Below are 23708 nucleotides of genomic sequence, written 5' to 3'. Positions count from 1 at the left end.
ACCCAGTTTAAAGAGTAATTAGCGGGGTTACGAAAAATATAGTGTTCCACGTCCCCACGTGATGCTACAACTGTTTAAATAACGTACCGGTAATTTGACTTTTCATTGTTAACATCCTGACAGCTTTTTACACTTATAACTTTAAAGAATCTAGCACATTGATAGTGTAAGTGATGTAACTTAAAAAAGGATGGTGAGTAAGTAGATTCAAGAAACTGCACAGAGTCCTTTTCTTCAGTCAGTTGTTAGGTTTATTGAAATATGCAGGGAGCCTGGTCCCAGGTACAGGACAAACAGAATACTCGTTCTTACAATTGTTGCATGACATTAAATACCCTTCTGCATAGGTGTATCCCTCCTCCTCTTTCTCTGACACTTAACCAATAGAAAAGGTACAACTCATTATCCTATTACCATATATTTCATTCAGTGTGAGTGTGTGTGTGTGTGTGTGAGTGTGTGTGTAGTCTAGTGTGACGACCTCTGAACTCGGTGCATTCCTGGTGCCACAAGAAGGTCCATACATCTGGTTTTTGTCATCTTCCTTGTAACTATCTCTCCGTTTTGCCTTAGACCCTTTGATCCCAGTGGCATTATCTCTTTTTGGATCTCTCTGAAGTCTTAGAGCCTGGTCTCTTCTTTTGGTCCCCTTGAAAACTAGCTTTATGACCCCCTCATAAACCAGCTGTATTTTCTAAGCAAAAACCTGTTTAACTAGTTTTATACCCCAGTGGACTCCCCGAAGGGCAAGCTTCTTTCATGTCAGGGCTGGAGATCAAAGGACTTGTTTGTACAGCCGTGTGCTGCTGGCCAGCCATTTGCTTTGACACAAAATAATCTTAACTTCTTTACCATATTGCAGCTTTCATCTATCACAGCAGTGCTTGCATTTTTGGAACTAACAGTTTTTTCTATCCAATGTTAAATCACTTTTCAGAAAAATAACATGAATACAGCCGTCATTCCTCATGCGTAGCAAACTGCTATTCAATACTTGTTCCATGTTTTCCAACAGTAAGGATTATTGCCCACATTGTCAAACAGGTAACACAGCAATACCGATCCATGATGTAGTACGGACAGATTTCAAACCCCAGTGCACTAGAGGTCATTTTTAAAAAAACATACTCTTTAAGGATACCCATTTGAGCAATGCAGTTAGGCTGCTAGGACAGCAGACCATAGGAAAGAGGATGGTATGGTTGACACCATGCATGACAGGGGCCAAGGGGTGATAGAGGGGTCAAAGCATGTGTGTAGATACTGTACTTAATGTGACTGTCATTTGCTTTCACAGTGTATAATATTCTTAGTATGACAATATTTAATATTTAATATTTTCACTGGTCTCCCTTATACTGAGAGGACTCCCTATAGTGTTCTAGTGCCCAATGTGCCTAGCAGTTGTGTGCTGTGTGTAAGAAGAAATGAAAACCCATTTCAAGACAGAGGAACTCTTAAGCATTCTTTTCCTTAGGGAATTCTGTCAATAATAAATCAGTGAGCCGCAGGGTTACATGAACAAGCTGCTCTTTTATCATTGCAGAAGAGACCTGGCTATTGAAATGACACAACTGGTTTAACGTGAGAATGCAAAGACATTGTCCTCTAGGGATACTTGCTTTTATCTGTGCAGTAAGTGGATGTTCATATCTTGTTTTCAACTTCCGACTGCTTCACGGTCAACTTGTTTATAATTCTTTTATCTGTTATTGTAATCTAACAATCCTTGAAAAGTCTTTGCAATGGCATACACAACAGATGTATGAAATGATTTCAAAACGCTTTTTCCACTGAAATGTGTTATTTTTTTTACATGCCTGTTTTGCTTTCATAACCTGCTTCTGAGCCTGACATTATTATTATTATTATTATTATTATTATTATTATTATTATAGAGACATATTTGTACCATCATTTTACTGAGACAGAAATAAACAAATGTCCTGGTTTTCTGTAATCCTGCAAATCTCATGTTCAGAATTGCTGTCGTACAACATCACAACGACTAACGCAAGAGCCAATTAAACTCTGTATTAAGAAAGTATGCCAGCCAGGGAAAGGGCACAGAGCTACATCAGTGCATCGCCATAATTGCCCAAAGGCTACATTCTCAGGAATTTAACAACATATCTCCCTGAATAATCTCAAACCAGTGTAATCTATTTACTATTGCAGCCCTGGTTTAAGAATAACAGCATTGAATCCTGCTTTGAAAAGTATTTTGACACAAAAGCGATAGTCTTTCTTTAAAAGTCGCATGGGTTAGGGGTAAGGAATTGTAGATTTTTTACCAGACAAATTGTGTTTAAACTTGAAGTTAATAATACAGTTAAGTTACATGATACTGATGGTCGCATTGGCTGTTGTAAACACTTTTTTGAAAAATGTGTGTTTAATTCGTAGCTGAACTTTCCACTTTTCATTCTCTACTCTGTAAAGCACAGGACTGTGATGAATTTACTGGTGCACAAAAGCCTTGTGAATACAGAGCCTGATTAAAATCTCATTCATGACATCTGGGAGGAGTTGGTTTGATTATAAACAGGTGCGGTAGGTTCAGCTGAGCCCATCACAACCATTATTAATAAACTGCTGTCACCCTGTCAGCTGAGAGACCAGAAGCACTGGCTCCCAACATCTCTCCTACGCTGAGCAATGTAGACTACAATCTACAGGGTACATGTGTGCTGTTTATCTAGCACACCAGTACCGATGTTTCTTGTATGTGCTCTCACTCAAAGTTCAAAATAATTCCATTAGCTACCAGCTCTGATAAGTTTCCTATTCTGAAGATCTTTTGTCCCCTCTTAGAGCAATTAAATAGATTTTGTTAACAAAATGGCAGTTTCTAGCTTCACTAAGTCGTGTATTACATAATTATCAGACTGTGGGCAGAGTTCACTGCACCTGGACTCAAGCTGCTCTTTATGAGAGTGGTAGACATTATTATGTAGATTGCTTTGATTCCCATTCATGCTAGTCAAGTGTGTACGTTTCAACTCTGCGACTGAAGATATGAACACGCATAATATTTGCTTTTTGATTCAAATGAAGCAAAGATACTCAGCGCTAACACTTACATCATTTAACCACGCATAAATATGTATTTAAAATGTCACCAGTATGAGTCAGCATTGAATGCATCCTGAATGAAAGTTTACTGCATATGTTCATGCATCATCATACTTCAATCACTGACACTTTAAAGTGTATCCTGTAGAATAAAACGGTTCATCTTCGCAAGGTAAATTGTCTACCTTGTTTATTACTAGTTACTATAGTAAGTAACATGAACAGTATGTTTTTGTTTACAAAATCTGGTGCACACTTTACATGCTGGTATAAAAACCCTAATAAATGTTGCCCAATATGTTGTGTCATCCACGTCAGCAGAACCCGTTTGCATCGCTTGTAATCAAGAAAGTTAAAGAATTGACGAAATTCTAGTGCTAACAGAGAGCAAGAAAAATAAAAAGCATTCAATATATGCTACTCATGATTCATAAAATTAAACAAGAGGTTGTGTAAAAAGAAAATATGGTAAATGAAAAGGGCTGGCATAACTTGTTCATGACTCATAAGCTACCACCTTTTAACTTGTCTCTTTGGGGAGCCATTTAAAGTTGTCTGCACGTAGCTTTTATAGAACGGAAATGAATGTTTAGAAGATGGGTAGGAATGGGTGTTAATTGAGCCGAGGGTCCTCATTTCGTCCACATGCCATGTCTTGTTTTTCAAGCTTAGTCCATACCCTTTTTCACTTTTTATTTGAGCTCTGACAGTTACGTTTGATCTGTTTTAACTTTAACTAAATGCTACTTTTATGAGGGTAGGTGACATTTAAAAACTGAATTGTTGCTTTTTCCCATGGAGCTTAATTCATGCAGTTTCCATTAAGGGCTGTTATATAGCACAGTACAGTACCACTACTGCACTTAAACTTTTAATAATGTGTGATCTTGGATACGATCACTCTTCAGAAATGCTTAAAAGCTTTTCAGTTTGTGATTTTATTTTTTGTTATTCCTGGGGTGATGCGAAGGCTTGTACAAGTTTGAAGGTTCTTGCTCTGAGATGTTTATCTATATAGGAGAGACATTGACCACAGTTTATTTGTAGTTGGACGGGGGTAAAAGGAGGCGGTCCCTCTGTCAAATAAAAAAGGCACACTCCTTTCTTAAAATACAGTTTACAATCTAAACCCATTAAATCACACACACTTTTTTTTAATCGACACTAATTCATCCTTAGCACAGTGCAGACAATTAGAAAAGGTCTTTAATTGATATTACGAGATGTCAGATTGCATTTGCTGCATTTTGGCTCCTGGGCTTGTATATAAATAACTAAATGAAGGTAGTTAGGAAAAGAGTGGAGATTTTCTTGTAAGGGCAAATTGTTTTATACAATATACTAAATAATTTAGTAGTTTAACGGACAGAATGCCAAAACAAAGAACTATAAAACAGATATCAATGTTCTCTATGTACAATAGCAGTCTGTATTAAATAATGCATTTTACTTTTAAATGTCTCTTTACATGAAAATAGAAACACAAGGAAGTAGGCTCACCGTGGGTGAATAGGGGTTAGATTCACTGTGTGTAGTGAGGATGGCACTGATTGATTAGGGGGTAGATTCACTGTGTGTAGTGAGGATGGCACTGATTAGGGGGTAGATTCACTGTGTGTAGTCAGGATGGCACTGATTGATTAGGGGGTAGATTCACTGTGTGAAGTGAGGATGGCACTGATTAGGGGGTAGATTCACTGTGTGTAGTGAGGATGGCACTGATTAGGGGTTAGATTCACTGTGTGTAGTCAGGATGGCACTGATTGATTAGGGAGTAGATTCACTATGTGTAGTCAGGATGGCACTGATTGGTTAGGGGGTAGATTCACTGTGTGAAGTGAGGATGGCACTGATTAGGGGGTAGATTCACTGTGTGTAGTCAGGATGGCACTGATTGGTTAGGGGGTAGATTCACTGTGTGTAGTGAGGATGGCACTGATTAGGGGTTAGATTCACTGTGTGTAGTCAGGATGGCACTGATTGATTAGGGAGTAGATTCACTATGTGTAGTCAGGATGGCACTGATTGGTTAGGGGGTAGATTCACTGTGTGTAGTCAGGATGGCACTGATTAGGGGGTAGATTCACTGTGTGTAGTCAGGATGGCACTGATTAGGGGGTAGATTCACTGTGTGTAGTCAGGATGGCACTGATTGATTAGGGGGTAGATTCACTGTGTGTAGTCAGGATGGCACTGATTGATTTGGGGGTAGATTCACTGTGTGAAGTGAGGATGGCACTGATTAGGGGGTAGATTCACTGTGTGTAGTGAGGATGGCACTGATTAGGGGTTAGATTCACTGTGTGTAGTCAGGATGGCACTGATTGATTAGGGAGTAGATTCACTATGTGTAGTCAGGATGGCACTGATTGGTTAGGGGGTAGATTCACTGTGTGTAGAGAGGATGGCACTGATTAGGGGGTAGATTCACTGTGTGTAGTCAGCATGGCACTGATTGATTAGGGGGTAGATTCACTGTGTGTAGTGAGGATGGCACTGATTAGGGGGTAGATTCACTGTGTGTAGTCAGGATGGCACTGATTGATTAGGGAGTAGATTCACTATGTGTAGTCAGGATGGCACTGATTGGTTAGGGGGTAGATTCACTGTGTGTAGTGAGGATGGCACTGATTAGGGGGTAGATTCACTGTGTGTAGTCAGGATGGCACTGATTAGGGGGTAGATTCACTGTGTGTAGTCAGGATGGCACTGATTGGTTAGGGGGTAGATTCACTGTGTGTAGTGAAGATGGCACTGATTAGGGGGTAGATTCACTGTGTGTAGTCAGGATGGCACTGATTAGGGGGTAGATTCACTGTGTGTAGTCAGGATGGCACTGATTGGTTAGGGGGTAGATTCACTGTGTGTAGTGAGGATGGCACTGATTAGGGGGTAGATTCACTGTGTGTAGTCAGGATGGCACTGACTAGGGGGTAGATTCACTGTGTGTAGTCAGGATGGCACTGATTGGTTAGGGGGTAGATTCACTGTGTGTAGTGAAGATGGCACTGATTAGGGGGTAGATTCACTGTGTGTAGTCAGGATGGCACTGATTGATTAGGGGGTAGATTCACTGTGTGTAGTCAGGATGGCACTGATTGGTTAGGGGGTAGATTCACTGTGTGTAGTCAGCATGGCACTGATTAGGGGGTAGATTCACTGTGTGTAGTCAGGATGGCACTGATTGGTTAGGGGTAGGCAGTCAGAAACACGATTTCTGTGAAATTCGTGATGTCATGAATTTTCCGGGGCACTAGATATAAGGCTAGGGTGATCTGTATCTAGTTATTACCTCCTCCTCACACAGCCCATGTCTGCCTGATCCGAAATACTCTCCCTGACGTCTTCTCGCTCTCCTGTGCAGCTCTTCTGCTGGTTCTGTGCAGGGCCGGTGTTACGACGAATTCAGTGCCCCCTAGGATTCATGTGTCCCCGGTGGATGTGCGCATGCGCTTGCAACAAACCTTGCGATCTGCCAACAGGAGCGTGTGATTCATCGCTCACAACGCAAAGCGCGTAACCTGTCATTGTAATCCACTAGATAGAGCAGCGCCTGCTGCAAAGTGAACGTGCGGTCTGCTGCAAACGGGAGCGAGTTTATTGCTTCTGGACGGAAAATGTTTGTATAAGCTTGTGATTTCGGCGATTCTACATCCAGAATAAATTGTTTAAATACAGTAACAACAACAACAGCAACTATATATTGTGTTTCTTCAAATGTGTATAAATGAGCTAGTTACTTACTCTTATTAGGACGGTATTGTATGTACTCTTACTATATTGTGATTATCGAACTGTACATGGATATATTTTAGTAAAAGTTGCTCTGAAGTTATTGTATATTTTATCTGCTCTTACTGCATTGTGAAATATGTATATTTTGTGACAACTGTAGGTCGCCCTGAGTGAGGGCGTCTGCTAAGAAAATTAATAAGAAAAAGAAGAAAAAAAACAACAACAACAACAACTACAACAACGGTAATTAAATGAAGTCTTGTGACGAATTGTACCAGTATGTTTCACAGAGCACAATAAACACATTGAAACACTCTCGTTTATATTTATTTATTATTATTACTACAGAGGTAATCTACTACGTGTAAATTAATCCAGTTATTTTATAATTCAGTTAAATGCAGTACAATCTTCTAAATGTTTATTTACTTATTTATTTGTAAGCAATTTAATTCCTGACAGCTTTTCATAACTGTCACACACACACGCACACAGATAAACCAATAACAGAAATGTTGAACTTGAAAGGAGATTATAATTATTTTTTATTTGCCATCTGAATGCATACTCAACATATTTTGTCACTGCTGTGCATTTGCACTCAATAAACAAGGGGGCACCATTTTTTCCAGGGGCCCAGTTTTTTGCAGTCATTGGAATATTTGGTGTCCCCTCTGTAAATTAAGCAGGAGCTTGCCAAAAAATACCAAACTTATACTGTTAGTGTGTCTCTCTCTCACCTGCATACTAAACAGGTTTGTGTCACTCTGGTGTGCTATACCTAGACAAATGAAATTTTGCTGCCCTCCCTTTTCACTCTTTTTTTAAATTTTATCTATCTATCTATCTATCTATCTATCTATCTATCTATCTATCTATCTATCTATCTATCTAAAACGTAATCTGATGTACAATAATTTGTTTATACTTTGATATTTATTTTTTTTACATCGTCACAAAACTATATACATATACAATCACCGCTGTGGTTACAAACTGCAGTGACATCAACTGTCAGCTCTACAATGACAATATTTATGATCAGTGGATTCTACCATCATGCATGAAATTAGAGTTATAAATAACAATTGATCCAGGATACGCAGGTTACTTCAAACACATTGGATTTTCATTGTAACTTATTTGTACAGTACCGTATTGCGTTCCTTAATTACTATAAAACTGCTATCTAGCGTGTGGGTTAGTGATCATATAATCGTGCACAGCAAATCCTCTGGTACTTTTTTCTATAGGCAGATGCTTGACTTAAGAAAGAAACAGTGATTTAAGATGTTGAACATTTTAGGATTAAAGAAATGTGTATAAAATATAAGTATAAAATGTAATTATGTACCGTTTTTGCCGCCCCCTTCAATTTGCCGCCCTAGGCGGGCCAGCTGTTCTGCCTATATGGTTTCGCTGGCCCTGGTTCTGTGACACCGCCTGGTTTCAATAAACGGTAGTTTTAACACACACTGAAGCACCTAGTAAAGTTAGCGCCCTTAAGTGAATATGGTTTGCTTATCAAATACCTCCCTCCCGGTATTTTGTGATGTGATTTGCATACATTTCCATACATTAACATTATTCATTATATTTAAATGACTCGAATGCGCTTCTTTTTCCACATGTTGAGTTGCCTGCCACTGGTTAGTGAATACAGCAGGTGTGCAAAGCATGCAGTAAAGGGGCTTACTGCGTGCAAAACACGGTACCGCTGTTTAGTGAATGAGGCCCTTTATTGGCCAACACAGGGCTCTGATCAGGTAATTTTACTCTATTGTCATCTTCAGAACTCACCGCTATTTCTATCTTCAGGTTTCATCAGGCTGCTAAAGAGTTGTGCTGCTGTGTGTAATTGATTTGCGTATGTGTTTATTTAATTACGTTCCTCTTTCCACTATTTGCAACCAGCTACAAGTGCAGTCTAGTTAAAAACTAGGACCCACAGACAGGGACTAGCCTAGCTAAAGTACTCTACTAGGTATCTTCTGCTCCCCATATGGCAGCAGTATCATGTTGGAAAATGCCACTGCTTCTTCAAGCTTTTTTTTTGTTTGTTTTTTCTGTGATTTCAGCACATTACAGTGCGGCTGCCATAAGTATATCCCAGGCGGCCAACAGCTGAAACTTGTGACTAGCCATGTCTTCAAACATCACAGTGCAAGCAAAGCATGGCAGAATGACAGATAGTCCTTTCAATACATAGTGACAAACAAATTAGTGCAAAGATGCTTTTCACTGCATACCAGATGTGTTGAGTTCTATCGTATGGAACAGGCAATGAAAAACTGTCTGAGTCCCATCTGTGCTTTCTGTGCCTATTGGTGCAGTAACTACTGCTGAACAAAACACTGGCATCATTCAGCCTGATTGTATATGTAATGATGGAAAGCATAAAAAAGCTTTTATTTATTAAACATTTTGATACAGACAAGATGAAGCAGGGAGACAAAACTGCAAACTAGATGAGGCTCATGTGCTGTTTGTACGTGGCTGTTTCTGGGCTCTGGATCACCTTGACTTAAATAAAACAGATGTATCAACATGTTATCAAATGAATGGCTTTAATGACAGGATGAAAGGCACAGAAGGAATACACTGCAAGACTGGAGGCCTATAAATTCAATTGAAGTCAAATGCTGCTTTTCATTCATAAGAATTGACTGTTTTTCCACTATAGTATACTGTACTACACTGCATGTTTTTGTATTGTAATAAGTTTCTTTACAGGGACTGTTTTCCAGTGCTTGTTGTGAGGCTACTATGGCTGTGCATTTTACATGGCTGACAAGTTATCAGGCCTGTCTTTTGCACTGGAAGGTCAATCGTCTGTCTGCCTCAGCCTTATCAGGGCAGCACTTATCCCATCTCAGTGACCCCTGCAGACTGCCGCCGATAACTCATTTTCATTCTGGTTGCTATTCTTTCGGCAGTCTCAGCATTTAAGATTGCTGGTATAAGTTCATCCACCAGATGTGAAAGAGCTCAGCTGTTATACCCTTTTTCCTTATTTTGTTTTTCACTCTTGAGTGAAGAAAATACACTGTATGTTGCTGTAACCAGTACAAAACAGTATTTGCATGGTGTAGCTCTCCCCAGACTGCCAATGCAGTAGAATACAAAATACAGTATGTTCTCGTCAGCTTTTGAAATAGAACTATTGTTTTTAAAAACTGCAACACCAAGACAAATACAATTTATTTTCAGAGCTTAAAACCTGACCATTTCATTCTAATAAATAGAAACTCTTTCTTTAAAAAAAATAAATCAAACTACAATATGAAACTTTAGTTAAACTACCTTGTGATTTATGATCATCCCTTAACGAGAAGAAAACCATGGCAATCCTGGCTTCTCAAACTGGTAATGTCCGTTTATGTTTTTCCTTGGCGCCTGACCCTGGAAATACTTGTCAATTTTACCAAACATCTTTTGTGACACCAATATGCCCTTTTTGTATTGAACTAAACCACAATATGATATCTGCATTTGGAATTTAGTAGGAGGCCCAAATGTCTTGTGAAAAAAGACAGAGGTAGGGATTACAATTTGTAGGCAGTGTCAGTAACACAGGAAGTAGTTTTGTGTAGTGGGTTTTCAGCAGACGGGACCAGTCGACGGAACTTGGATACTAAAAGTGGAGGCAGAAGGGGAGCTGGAACTGACAGTTGAGGTAGCAGCTGGAACTGAACGAACATGTGTAAATCGACTGCTGGGGAAGCTCAGCACGCTTTGTGCTCCATTTACTGGAATGGAGGGCAGAGATGAGATGTTGACTATCCTATGTGTCAGTTAATACGGGATCGATCAGCGGTCTGCTACTATCATGTCTGCTTGAAATGGAAAAGGTGAACTCACATTGAGAGACTGGGTTTCACAACTCCAGTTATTCTCCTAGTAGTGGAACTCCTTAACTCATAAACAAGACAGATTTCCAGTCTCACACCGCGTCTCTCACCATGTATTAATGCTGTAATATTTGAGAGGATGTGTGGACATATGAATAGATTGCTGAGAAAGTCAAGCACCTCGTATTTTTTGATTAGATGGGGATTAGCATTAGCCTTGACTGCGGAATGCTTCCACGATCTACGTATTGGAGGAAAGCGAAAGCGTTGGAAGATCTGGAGTAGTGCAGGTACAGATTTAGACTATGAACTAAAGCAACTTGCATGCTATAATAGTGAGTAGATCTGAAGAGGGAGCAGAGATCTGCTGCAGTGAGGAGCAATTAACAGTAGAGGACGGGATCTGCTGAACGGTGCAGAGATCTGAGGAAGTAAACAAAGAAGTGCTGTCAATAATGAGCGGTGGTCTGCTGTAGAGAGAGAGAGAGAGAGAGAGAGAGAGAGATCTGCTGAAGCAGTGATCTGTAATAGTGAATGGTGGATTGCCATCGGTAGTGTGATGATCTGCTGTAGAGCGCAGCGATCTGCTGAATGCGGTGGATATTGGACTTTGAGTTAAAGTGATTTAGATTAAGCCAGAGATAAAGAATGCATAGAGCTGAGGTCGCTGTAGAACCTAAGAGGATGAAGAATCCGTTGCTCCGAGGCTGTTGGAAAATCTAGTGATTTGGTCGGGAGCAGTCCGCCTCAAAGGGGCAGGGGGGGGGGGGGGTGGAAGTGAGTTGAAATTGAAGAATGTCATTTGATATAGATAGACAGAGGATGAGGCAGGAGGGGAACTCCCGAGAATCCATCCGAGTGAGAACTGCGGGAATAGATAGAAAAGCTGTAGTGTCCGAGCTTCGCAGCGATACCAAAATGGTTTAATGTATAGAGAGAGAACTTGTGGTATTATACTGCCATCCAGAGGTTATGATTGGAATTACATCATTGACTTGAGTGAAGCAGGGTAGAATCTATGAAGTTATTACGATTAAATCCTTATCTATGTAGAACAACATTTGCTTATTCCTTTAGATTTGAATAATAAATATTCTAGACATGTTTAGGACAGTTAGTCATGAATATAAATAAGTTAACGCAGTATTTAGATGTCATGGTTCGGCGTGTTGAATTCGTCTCCGCCAGTTGTGAAAGCGCAGCAACAGGAAGCCGGAAGATTGCAGTGCTGAGGCGCAGAGCACGCCGAGCCTGATGAAGCTGCCTGGTCACCATAACGACTTACCGCTCCCCGCAGTCACTCAATGAGGGCGTTGCCGTGGTAACCATAGTCTGTGAGGCGCCGGTGGAAAAGTTACAGTACAATAGTGTTGTTGGAGAATGTTGTGATCAGTCGAGTCAGGAGCCGCCACTGGTTGAAAATGGAGTTTAGAATGGGCTGGATACGTCTTTAAAAGGTTGAACGTAGCTGATGGAGGTCCAGGGCAGGATCTTCTGATGGAACGGTAATTGTTTCTGGCTCTGTGGGAGCGGGGGAGGGGCGTCTGATTGCGGGCGAGGAGTAAAGAAAGATTCCGCAGACAAAACTTCGTGGTAGAATTAAATAGAGCTAAGGTAAGGCAATCGCAGACAACGGGAATGTCGCTGTCATGTCGAAGGAGCTTGAAAGTTTAACGGAGGACCAGACTTTCTAATAAGGTTGCAGACGAGTTGAGTATTGAAGCTGCGCTTTGGACGGCTATGATGCCGAGGTGGAGACAGGATGGAACAGGAAAGAGTAACGTTGGAGCTCTTGGTGTCGAAAAGAGAAGCTGAATAAAAAGAAATATCGCCTGAGCAGGTAAGAAAATGATTGATAATATCTTGGCAGCGATGTGCAGAGAAACGACCTGCGTGAGCGAAGCAACAAAGTTTAGATATTAGCGATGAAGCACGAAACGATGGCGTCTGAGCGTTTGCTACAAAAACGAAACACTAGACAGAAAAGTTGCAGGTGATCACGTCTCAAATAGTAAACAGATACTAATTAACGGGAGATTAGAAAATTGAAAGATTAGAAGATTAGCGGCCCCCCCAGCTCCACGCCCCCCGAACCTCGCGAGCTAACATTTCATACCAATGTAAACCCTATATTCATGATTACACCGTCATTATTCATGATGGAATAACGTTTACTTAGTGTTGATAATGGAATACATATGAAGCATTTTCTTAGTAATTAATGAAGACAAAAGGAAAATAAAGAGTTAGTAAAATGTGATAAGTGTGTGAAAAAAAAGAACTACACAAATTTGAATTAATTTATTTAAAAGGGTTTGCATGCTTGTTTGACTAAGCAACACATAAGTATACAGTATATCATTTACATTCAAATTTCACCTTGACTTTAAGAAGTTGAAGATCATCCCTTGCTTGTCTCATAAACGCATTACAAGAAAATATATGTAAATGCTCTACTTCAGAAATGAGGTAAATTACTACTTGTTATCAGACTACTACAGCAACAGATAATGCACACTTCTCTTGCCAACAATCCTTGTACAAGGATTGTATATTACTGGAACAATGCTATAAATATGAAATAAATATGTTTTATGTCTTCTGGTTGGAGAAGCAAATAACTGTTATTCTGTCTAAAACATTCAAGGGCTCCGTCACGTGTGTTTTTGAAAGTTTCCAAAGTAAAAGTCTTTTGTTTCGCAACCTTGACTGCTACAGCGGAAGCATGGCTGTATGAAAAGTTATTTCTCTTGGTGGTTGTGTGCTCGGCAGATCCTACTGATAACATGATTGTTATTTTGTTCACCCTGCTGCTTTCGGAATGTTCCTAGTTCTGTCTTGTCATCTCCCAAGAAAACTTTGCTGGTGTTCCTTATTTTGGACACTTCCCTGTAGTGTTAACTTTTCAAATGTATTTCCACCCTGAAGAACCTTTTTCATCTTTCTAATTCAAGGAGCTGTCACTCTTTGTGACGCCAATGCAGTCTCATTAGATTGAGTTCAATCTTTTTTATTATTATTTATTATTATTATTATTATTATTATTATTATTATTATTATTTATTTCTTAGCAGACGCCCTTATCCAGGGCGACTAACAATTGTTACAAGATATCACATTATTTTTACATACAATTACCCATTTATACAGTTGGGTTTTTACTGGAGCAACTTAGGTAAAGTACCTTGCTCAAGGGTACAGCAGCAGTGTCCCCTACCAGGGATTAAACCCACAACCCTCCGGTCAAGAGTCCAGAGCCCTAACCACTACTCCACACTTTTTTTATATACCTGCTATCTAACCCTTGTCATGAACCACCATTCTCACATCTCATAGGCTATTACCACGGTTTGCTGGCCAAAGCCATTGCCATTCTGTTATTATTGGCTGGCAACTGTACCACTAATATCATCAGAACCAACTCTAGCAAGGTCTTCATATGTTGGAATAGGAATTGGAGAGCATGAGGAGGCAAGCTGATTAAAACTCAGGACTGTCATCCTGCTTAATGTTGTAGGATTGGCATGTAGTCCCTTAGTAGATAGATTTGATACCAGGGGGGGTAGGGATTTTTCGCATATACTGTTTGCATGCTGCATGACTTGGCAAAGTTCATGCTAACACATGCACATGGTCCTACTCTTCTGCCTTCCACACCATTAATCAGGTGTTAAAGTATCCATCCGTCTGGTCATCACATCCCCACATGCTACACTAAAACCTGCTTGGACTTAGCTGACCCATTCCCAATAGTGCTGGTGAGTGGGGGGGGGGGGATAATTGTGTTAAAGGCAGGACAGTATGTTCACCAGTTTTCAAGCCAGCCAGGTAGACTTTCTATAGAATGAAAGCATGTAGGTCCTGATACCCAGCAGGGCCGCTGCCCTTCCACCTGGTTTTGAATCTCTGCCTGCATTAAACAAAGGGAAGAAACTGACACTGGGCCCAATTTTGTTGAAACTCAAAGGGCAAAGAGCTTTACGCTTGCAGAGGATTGTGTGGCTTCATACTGTGATTTGCTTCACCCAGCCTTTTATAATATAGAGCTTATTTAGGGTGCATATGGGAACTGTGATGTGGAACATGCCCCCCTCTGGCCCAGCATCAAAATCACTCAAAGTTAACATGTAAATGTGACCATGCCCCAAAAGCTATGCTGACCACCGGCACTAGCACGGATGGACAAAGACTGGGGACAGCACGTCACAAAAATCACATTACAGGGCTAAGGCAGTTTGCTCACGTTTGTTACAAGTTTAAAAAATAAAAATAAATTAGGGGCAAATGCGTTTGAATAGTGCGCTAAGTGTGTCTTTTGACCCATTTGTTACATTGTACCATGGGGGAATCTGATAGGGCTCTTTATTATTATTATTATTATTCATTTCTTAGCAGACGCCCTTATCCAGGGCGACTTACAATTGTTACAAGATATCACATTATACATTATTTCACATTATACAGTTATCACATTATTTTTACATACAATTGCCCATTTATACAGTTGGGTTTTTACTGGAGCAATCTAGGTAAAGTACCTTGCTCAAGGGTACAACAGCAGTGTCCTCCACTAGGGATTGAACCCACAACCCTCCGGTCAAGAGTCCAGTGCCCTAACCACTACTCCACACTGCTGCTCTTTACCTCCTTCAGTGGCAGGAGAGGTCGAAGAAGCTTATGCTCTCCCTTTTCTTTTTTACTGAGCCAGTCTGCCATGCCAATATTCCTTTTAGTTCCTATTGCTGAGCAAAATACATAATATTGTCATTTCTAGCACAATACTGTATATAAGAAAAAAAAAATGTTGTTTAAGTTCCTGATAATAGGAGTCATATATGTTAATATATAAGTCAATATATGTACATACAGTAGGGATTAATATTTTTCCATTATGTAATTTTCGTTAAATACTAATAGGTCTAATCTGTAATTAGGCAACCAAAATATATGTAAGGGAATCTAAATCTGTTACAACAAAGGCATTACAATGTTGTTAAACCTAGCACTTTTCAACAGTGTTATCAAACAGTGACACAGTAAAAAATAAAAACCATTGTAAAAGCAGGTAAGCTATGTAATTTGTTTAATTAGTTATCTATCTTTTACTTGCATAAATACTGTCTAACTATTTATATTTCCTAATTTTGCAACTATTAAGCAAGTAATTCTTCTTTGCCTTTAATATGCAATATTTAAAGCCAGTGCTCATTGTTTTCCAATAACAGAAAATAAACCAGTATTATTTTGCATTAATATGCTGTTTGCTTTACATATTTGCTGTTGGTATGAATAAAGGGAAAATGTGTTTCTCCTTAAAGAGATTAGTGAAAAGCCCTGTTTATACAATCAGCTATGCAAACGTTCTGATCTTATTAGCCCAAACTTCCTGCAGTTACTATTGCTGTTTCAACACTACTAGTAGAAATAATAGAAGAATGCTCTGTAATTGGCTTGAATACAAATATACAACGCCATTGCATGAATGGTGCATCATCTGTTTGATTCAATGAATTATAGAGTATTAAAGCTACTGTACCAGCATCTAGAACATCAAGCTACATGATGAATTTAAACTAGGTGTGGGAGAGTGGACTCTGCTCTCTGAAGTTTAATGTTTTGGTCCACATGATAACTAGAGAAGCTGTTAATAAAAACAGGGCCCACTTGATAAACTTGTTATGATAATAACACCACTGTCTTAAGATGGGGCAGTTCTAACATTTCCGTCATTGCAGCTCTTAGTTAATAACAGTAAGACAGTAAGCAAGTGGTCAACTGCTCCTTCCAACAAATAAACTGAAGAACAACTATAAATACCTTAGCTGTCTCTTGGTAGACTATTGAATTAGGGCTAAAATTATTCAATAGAAATCTAAAAACAAATAAAAAATCCAGTAAACCAAAGGAATGTGTTGGGCGCTACTTAGAAACCATTTCAGTACAAAGTGATTCATGCCCCCAAACAGTGTTGCTGTGTGGTTATTCCCACGCGGCAGAGGTGTGACCTAAACTTTTTTGCCAGTGCTTTCCATTAAATACTCTTCCTCAAGGTAGTTATCTGAGGGTAACATAAAAAAGCTGAGCTTTTCAAACACAATTACAAGGATCTAGATCTAATTTAGTGAGGCTGAATTGGATTTTACATTGATTGCAGTGCAATCTAATGGAGGACAGCAGGTGTGTTTCCAATTGAAAGAAAATCCACCTCCCACATTGTGCTTCCCACTCACTTTTATACTTTTCAAGTTGTAACACTTTTAGAGAGCCACACATTTAGGCTGTGTGGTCCAGTGATTAAAGAAAAGGGCTTGTAACCAGGAGGTCCCCAGTTCAAATCCCACCTCAGCCACTGAGTCATTGTGTGACCCTGAGCAAGTCACTTAACCTCCTTGTGCTCTATCTTTCAGGTGAGACGTAGTTGTAAGTGACTCTGCAGCTGATGCATAGTTCACACACCCTAGTCTTTGTAAGTCGCCTTGGATAAAGGTGTCTGCTAAATAAACAAATAATAATAATAATAATAATAATAATAATAATAATAATAATTCGATTGATCACATATCATACAAGTCCCATGTGATATTGAATTGCAGTAAATACTCTAGTGGGGTGGTAAGAGTGTAGCCTATACTGCAGATGTCCCTTGAAGATTTACTTCAGATACCTAAGATGACTAAAAAGGATCTGCTTTCCTTGTTTTTAAGACTTTCCTTTTCTCTTTCTCTTTCTGGCAAAGTGGTTTGCAGTGCATGATGTGATTGTGAAACTGAAGACAGACAACAAAGTTCACAATCCAAACAGGTTTTATTTTTATAATCCTGGTCTGGCGACCACAAGGAATAATCCCAGGAAATGCACAGTAATGTGTATTGCACTGTTTCAAAACAATGGGTTGCAGTCCCGAAATAACAAGACACAACTTGTAAATAATAAGCCCAGTAGAACACACACAAAGACACACGTTCACAAGTCCAGCGTGATTATTATTGTGCTCGTGGTTATTTTACAATTTATTTGTGATTAAAAATGCAGTGTTGTCTGGGTTTAGTGCTGACCTGTAAGTGACAGCTCCGGATCGTGTTAGCTGTCTAATAACAACAAACAAGTAGGTTTTAGACACAACAAAACAAACAACACTCATGATAATTCCACATTACTCCTTCCGATTCAGCTTAACCATTACTAAGGAACAGATCACCTAGCCACGTCCCCTTCTTGTACCTTCAGTCACGCCCCCTTGGTTAGCGAATGCAGCCGTTTCTCCTCCAATCCATGGTTGCCACATCAATTTCCCTCTGGAGTGATGACTTAATGTACCGCAGCTGTGCCCTCTTTCTAGATGGCTGACTTCCACCTAACCCAGGGAATGAACTGAGAGGTCATCCAGTCCAGGGCACTCTGTTCCCTTTACACAGCGCCCTCACAGGTCGGGAGGGAGATTTATCACCAAGAATCATTCTGTCTCTGTCACACTCTTCCATGATACCATTAAAACTCCTGATCATTAAGAACTGTTCATATCCAGAGAAGCTAATTAAGGATCCTTTCAGATTGTTAATTGTATACTGCCTGTGCTGAAACCGCTGAACCATAAGACATCCTTAATGTGAACCTGTGCAATGAGAGAACAAACACAGATCACAGAAACCTGAAACTACAGTACAGATACAAAGCTTTTGTTTTCGTTCTTCAGTGATATATAGAGTAATACACCGAACTGAGTAACTGCAGATAACCAAGGGGCTTTAGCCTTCATTTTACAGTATCACTACAATGCATAAACCCACATGTTTACAATACATAAACCATGAGATGGATTTTAAACGACTCCTAAAATAAGTAGATTACTCTGATTGGATGCACCTATAACTAAGGGCTGAGCTAAAACATGATGAGGTTATACAGTAGAATTATTCTGGAACAGGCAGTACAGTTAGTTGTAGTGGAACCTTTTTTGACAGCTTCGCTGCTTCTTTAAAAGCTGTATCTGATGAAGTGAAATTGCCCAGACATGTGTCAGCATTTTCTATATAAGCCAAAGGGACTCAAAACCTTTTTAATTTCAGGGTTTGTTTTACACTTAAATGGTGATTGTGTTTTATTTTTCTTTCAGAGAAAGTAAGCATGCTTTCTGCTTTCATTGGTCCTTTCAAGTATTTGAGTCCAGGGACTACGAGCACTGAGGAGGAAGATCATTTAAGTAAGTCGCTTTCTCCTTAATCGTTTCCTTTTATTTTTTTAATAAAGGCAATTGGCATGCATAAATGTACCACCAGCAAAATCTTGTATTCCTGAGTGATGAAAACATTGATGAATATAAAATAAGGAAAAAACCATGGTGCCACGGTTTTGTAGTTTGGAATAATTTCAAATTAATGAAATCATGTTAAAATGCACTGAAGAAGGATTGAGTCCCATGTGTATGAATTTTACGGAGTGAACATTGTACATTTTGCATTCATCCCTGAAAAATCTTTTTGACAGGAGCAGATTGTTATTCGGTTTCAAAGTTGCATCGCTTGATACACAAAATACTTGAATGTAGATTGATCTCTGTTTGTATCCCTTGAGTTTCTCCTGCACATTATATACAGTAGACTGACACACAGAACTCACAGAGTTACATTAGCACACTATATACTGTACACTGACACACAGAACTCACAGAGTTACATTAGCACACTATATACTGTACACTGACACACAGAACTCACAGAGTTACATTAGCACATTATATACTGTAGACTGACACACAGAACTCAGTTACATTAGCACATTATATACTGTAGACTGACACACAGAACTCAGTTACATTAGCACATTATATACAGTAGACTGACACACAGAACTCCCAGAGTTACATTAGCACATTATATACAGTAGACTGACACACAGAACTCAGTCACATTAGATCAAATTCAATTATCTGCATTAGATCAGATTATATTGTCTGTGAAACACGGTCGATTTTGTAAGGATCAACACAGATCGCTTTCCCTGTTGGCCCTGTTTTATTGCAAGTGTTTGATTTTATTGTCCTTGTACAAGCAGTGCACTGCATATTTAATGCCATCATTTAAGTGTAAAAATACAGTGTTTGTGACAGCTATTGATTTGATCCCTTTCTCTTAATAAATTATTCTTACCAACATCATTTTAGTAGTGAAGTATTTATCAGGTCAGTGAAAAATAAGCACCAAAACTCTGTGTAATAAAGCTTACCGCACACACACACACTCCTTGAATCCTACCAGTAAATCAGGGATTGAAAAACATCTTTACACGTTTTAGATTGTATTTGTTAAAGACTAGTATGGGATTAAATCTAATTTTTAAAATGGAGGTGTGCCCTAGTAATCATCAGCAAACCAGAGCATAGCAGTCATTTCTTGTTAAGAATGTACAGGAAGTGGACAAAAAAATGGAAACACCAATGTAAAGTCACTTAATAGGGCGTTGGGCCACTTTGGTATCCCGCTCTGTGGAGTTCTCGGCGGACCGTTTTTGATGAAATTGGCTGCTCGCGTCCCAGGTTCAAATTTGCAGTCAATTGATCTGCAGTTGCTCGCCTGTTTTGCCTTGCACTTCAAATTAATGCACAGATATCACAATCCTGGAGTATGCGCTTCCGCCCACTGTTGCCCTTTGCTGATGATGTCTTTCCCTCGGAGTTCCATGCCGACGTCACCTTAGACACCGTTGCTCATGAAACATCAGCAAGTTGAGCTGTCTTGGTCACTGAAGCTCCTGCCAAACGTGCCCCAGCAATCACCCTTCTTTCAAAGTCACTGAGGTCTCCTCTTGTAGCCATGCTAGCCATAAGTATAAACCTGTCCAGCATTTTTTATACATGACCCTAAGCATGCTGGGATGTTATTTGCTTAATTAACGCATGAACACTCACAACATACATACCTTAAAATGTAATGGGTATTTTTGCATGGTATTTTTACAGTTTTATCATGCTTTTCCCATGGTCATGCTATGCATTTACTATAATTTACCCTGGTTTGCCATGTTTGTTAATATGATTTACCATACCTCATTGTTCTTACAATACTTACCTATTATTTACAATGATATACTATGCTTTTATTACACTTTGCTATACATTTACTACATTACACTTTTATAAGGAACCAGAGACTGTTTTATATATATAGGGCTTCTGTTTTTCGGGTTTTATTAATTGAGTTTTTCGGTGCTTTTTTCAGTTATTTTCGAGTTTTATGTTTATCGGTTTTATTCGGGGCGTTCGTTTTTGATATACTGTATTAAATTAGTGTTTTCGGTTACTTTCCAAAATGCTTGAGCGGTTTTTTATTTGTGTGTGTGTCATGTATAGTAACTCGACAGTACTTGCACACTTAAGTTGTACCTTCTTTCCTTTGCTGTCTTCCACAACGAAATCCCTATGGTCATGGGCACATTCTTCTGGGGTTTTTGTGTCTAGGCATTTTTGTACATTTTGCCACAATTCTGTTTTAAATCCTCTGTGTCTTAACTGTAATACAGCTTTAAATCCCGCTAACAAGCCTCCATCCTGATTGTAATCTCGTTTTAAATCTCGCAAATGGCGAGTCTCCAATAGAAATGTAGGAATGTGCTGTCACTCAGTAGTTGGGGCGGGTTTCAAGTATTCAGAACTAATCAATGATAGATGCAAGTCAGGAAGGCGGGACATTGCCCAGCAGCACAGGGAAATGTATTTATTATTATTTTTGTAGTAGGTTTTATTTTTTTTAATGTGAAAAGGGTAAAGTCAACGTGAATAGATTAACCATTTCCACAGTTTTTCTGGTGTTTTCTGGTGTTTATTGGCTATCCACCGATCTCATTTTTTTTGTATCGGGGGTGTTTTATCGGGTTTTATCGGTTAAAACCAAAAATCAGAAACCCTCTTTATATAATATGATTGATAATATATCTGCAATATCAACACAAAACCACTTCATAAATACAGTATGTAGTGAACATCACTTTCTTGTATTATCACAAGGCAAAATATTCAGTGTACTGAACAGCAAGTGTTTGAAATGACAAGCCTGGAGTTGCAGAGTGCATCCTGTAAACAGCTTCTCATCTCGATATCCTTTATCATGGAATACTCCAGGCTCACTCATTTCTTTGTTGAAAGTCATATACATACAGTTGCTTTCTGTTTTGAGTAGACATTTTAGTGGAGGCGGGAAAAGATCATGTCAACCTTCTATATACTAGTCCTTCTAAAGGTTTTATATTTACAGAGTGTGTGTATGTGTGTATGTTTGTGTGTGTGTGTGTGTGTATATATATATATGTATGTATTAATTCTTTAAGATAATGGTGCAGATAGTGCACTATAGAACACATCTCTGAACTGCAGGCTGCAGATGTTGAAAGCAGCTAAGGTTACCTGAGGAAGACTGCCTTGTTAGGCTATTCTTATTACAGCTGAGCCCCAATCTCATCTCCAGAAAAAAAACATTGTCAATGATTGGCACACCCTCCCTTCCCAATTGCAGTATTCTGTTCTAACCAAGCTGGATTTACCTTTCCTCCAGATTGTCAGCTAAACTGCCTCTTATTCTCATACCGGCCTCAGAGCTAGGCTGAGTCAGCCCCAGCTGGGAATTAAAACAGAACACCTCCCAATTTCAAGACGTCAGTGCTAACTGCTCTGCCAGTCAGCTGGCCTTTGATACCTAGACAGAACAAACTGTTCTGAGCCAGGGTTTTACCTCTGTCAGTGGGAGGAGGTGAACTCACTGACAGTTACCAATACTCAGAAATGCCATTATGTTTCTTTTACGGCAATGACTTGCCTAGGTCAGTACTAAACTAAAAGAATATGACCTGTATACATTATTTTTTTTTGATTGTCTGCTTTTTTGGAATTCCTATAACATTGTGTACTGTAGAGATGTAGGGGTGTATTCATGTGATCTAAGTGGAGGGTTAGGGTAAAAACCATGTCATTATTTAATTACCTCCTTGCTGTTTTTACACAATTTCTATGAACACAAAAAAATGAAGAGACTCACTTGCACTATTATAGCGTTTTTTTTTTTTTTTTTCCATAACCTCCATACTCAAACAATGTATCTGCCAATGTTTAGATCAATTGAATAAAACCCATAGATTCAGCCATGGGAAGGATGCAGTAACTATTCTGTTATGTGATAACTTTACAAGTTTAGACAACCGTAAATAATGGATGGGATTTTTAAAGCCATTCAAATGAAATTACTTTTGACAGCTAAATACGAATATCAAGATGCCTTAAGCATGTGTATTAAATATTAAAATGTTCAATGCTGTATAAGAATGATTTAGTGATTTTATTTAATCAGAGGAATCCTGATTTAGGAAGCAGTACTGCTTTAGGAAGTTTATGAAGTTTATCTTGCAGAATCTTTTTTTCAAAACATTTTTTAAACCTTTTTTTTTTACTTGGATACACCTGAAGGAGTTTCAGCAATGTTGGCTGTTTTTCATAATTCTTCTTTTGTTTGCCCAATTGATTTCCCTTCAGAGGTTCCGCTTCAATAAAAAGGTGAGAACTACAGCATAGCAGTCACAAGACAGCGTATCAATTTGTACAGTGAAAATAAGGAACATCCTCGGCCCCAGGACGACCTCCACACAAACTGAACGCATATCTGCAGCACTTCTGTACATAAACTGATACGCTTTCCTCAGGCTCCTGTAGTCGTTCCCCTTTTAGGGCAAAATACATTATACTCCTGGAATAAAGCTTTACGTATTCAAATATTTCCTTTACCAAAATCTCATGAATGAATCTTAAGAAATAATAAATTAAAAAATTTTAAAAAACTGCTTTAAGCCCATGAAGTTGCCTCGTGTCCATTTGGTAATTTTAAAGCTCAAAGGCATGTGCCCGACCTCATCCCTTTGATGATTTTTTAAGTCAGCGGAAGGGGCAAAAACAAAACACACACACACATATATATATATATATATATATATAATATTTATTTATTTTTAATTAAAAACCAGGGCCCTAAAACAAGAACATACCAAAACACACATAAAAGCTTTAACTAC

General features: G+C 39.0%; 1 protein-coding gene across 1 annotated transcript in view; it reads left to right on the top strand.

Moving 5' to 3' along the window:
• Nucleotides 1-23708, top strand: part of LOC117435808 (double-stranded RNA-specific editase B2-like) — a 179058-nt gene that overhangs the window by 102495 nt on the left and 52855 nt on the right. The window contains exon 2 of the mRNA XM_034059249.3: nt 18775-18861. Within this exon, the coding sequence (XP_033915140.3) occupies nt 18775-18861 (87 nt within the window). The remainder of the gene's footprint in view (nt 1-18774; nt 18862-23708) is intronic.

This window comes from Acipenser ruthenus, chromosome 3, assembly GCF_902713425.1.
Source record: "Acipenser ruthenus chromosome 3, fAciRut3.2 maternal haplotype, whole genome shotgun sequence".
Taxonomy (NCBI): Eukaryota; Metazoa; Chordata; class Actinopteri; order Acipenseriformes; family Acipenseridae; genus Acipenser; species Acipenser ruthenus.
This window is presented reverse-complemented; position numbering and strand designations above follow the sequence as displayed.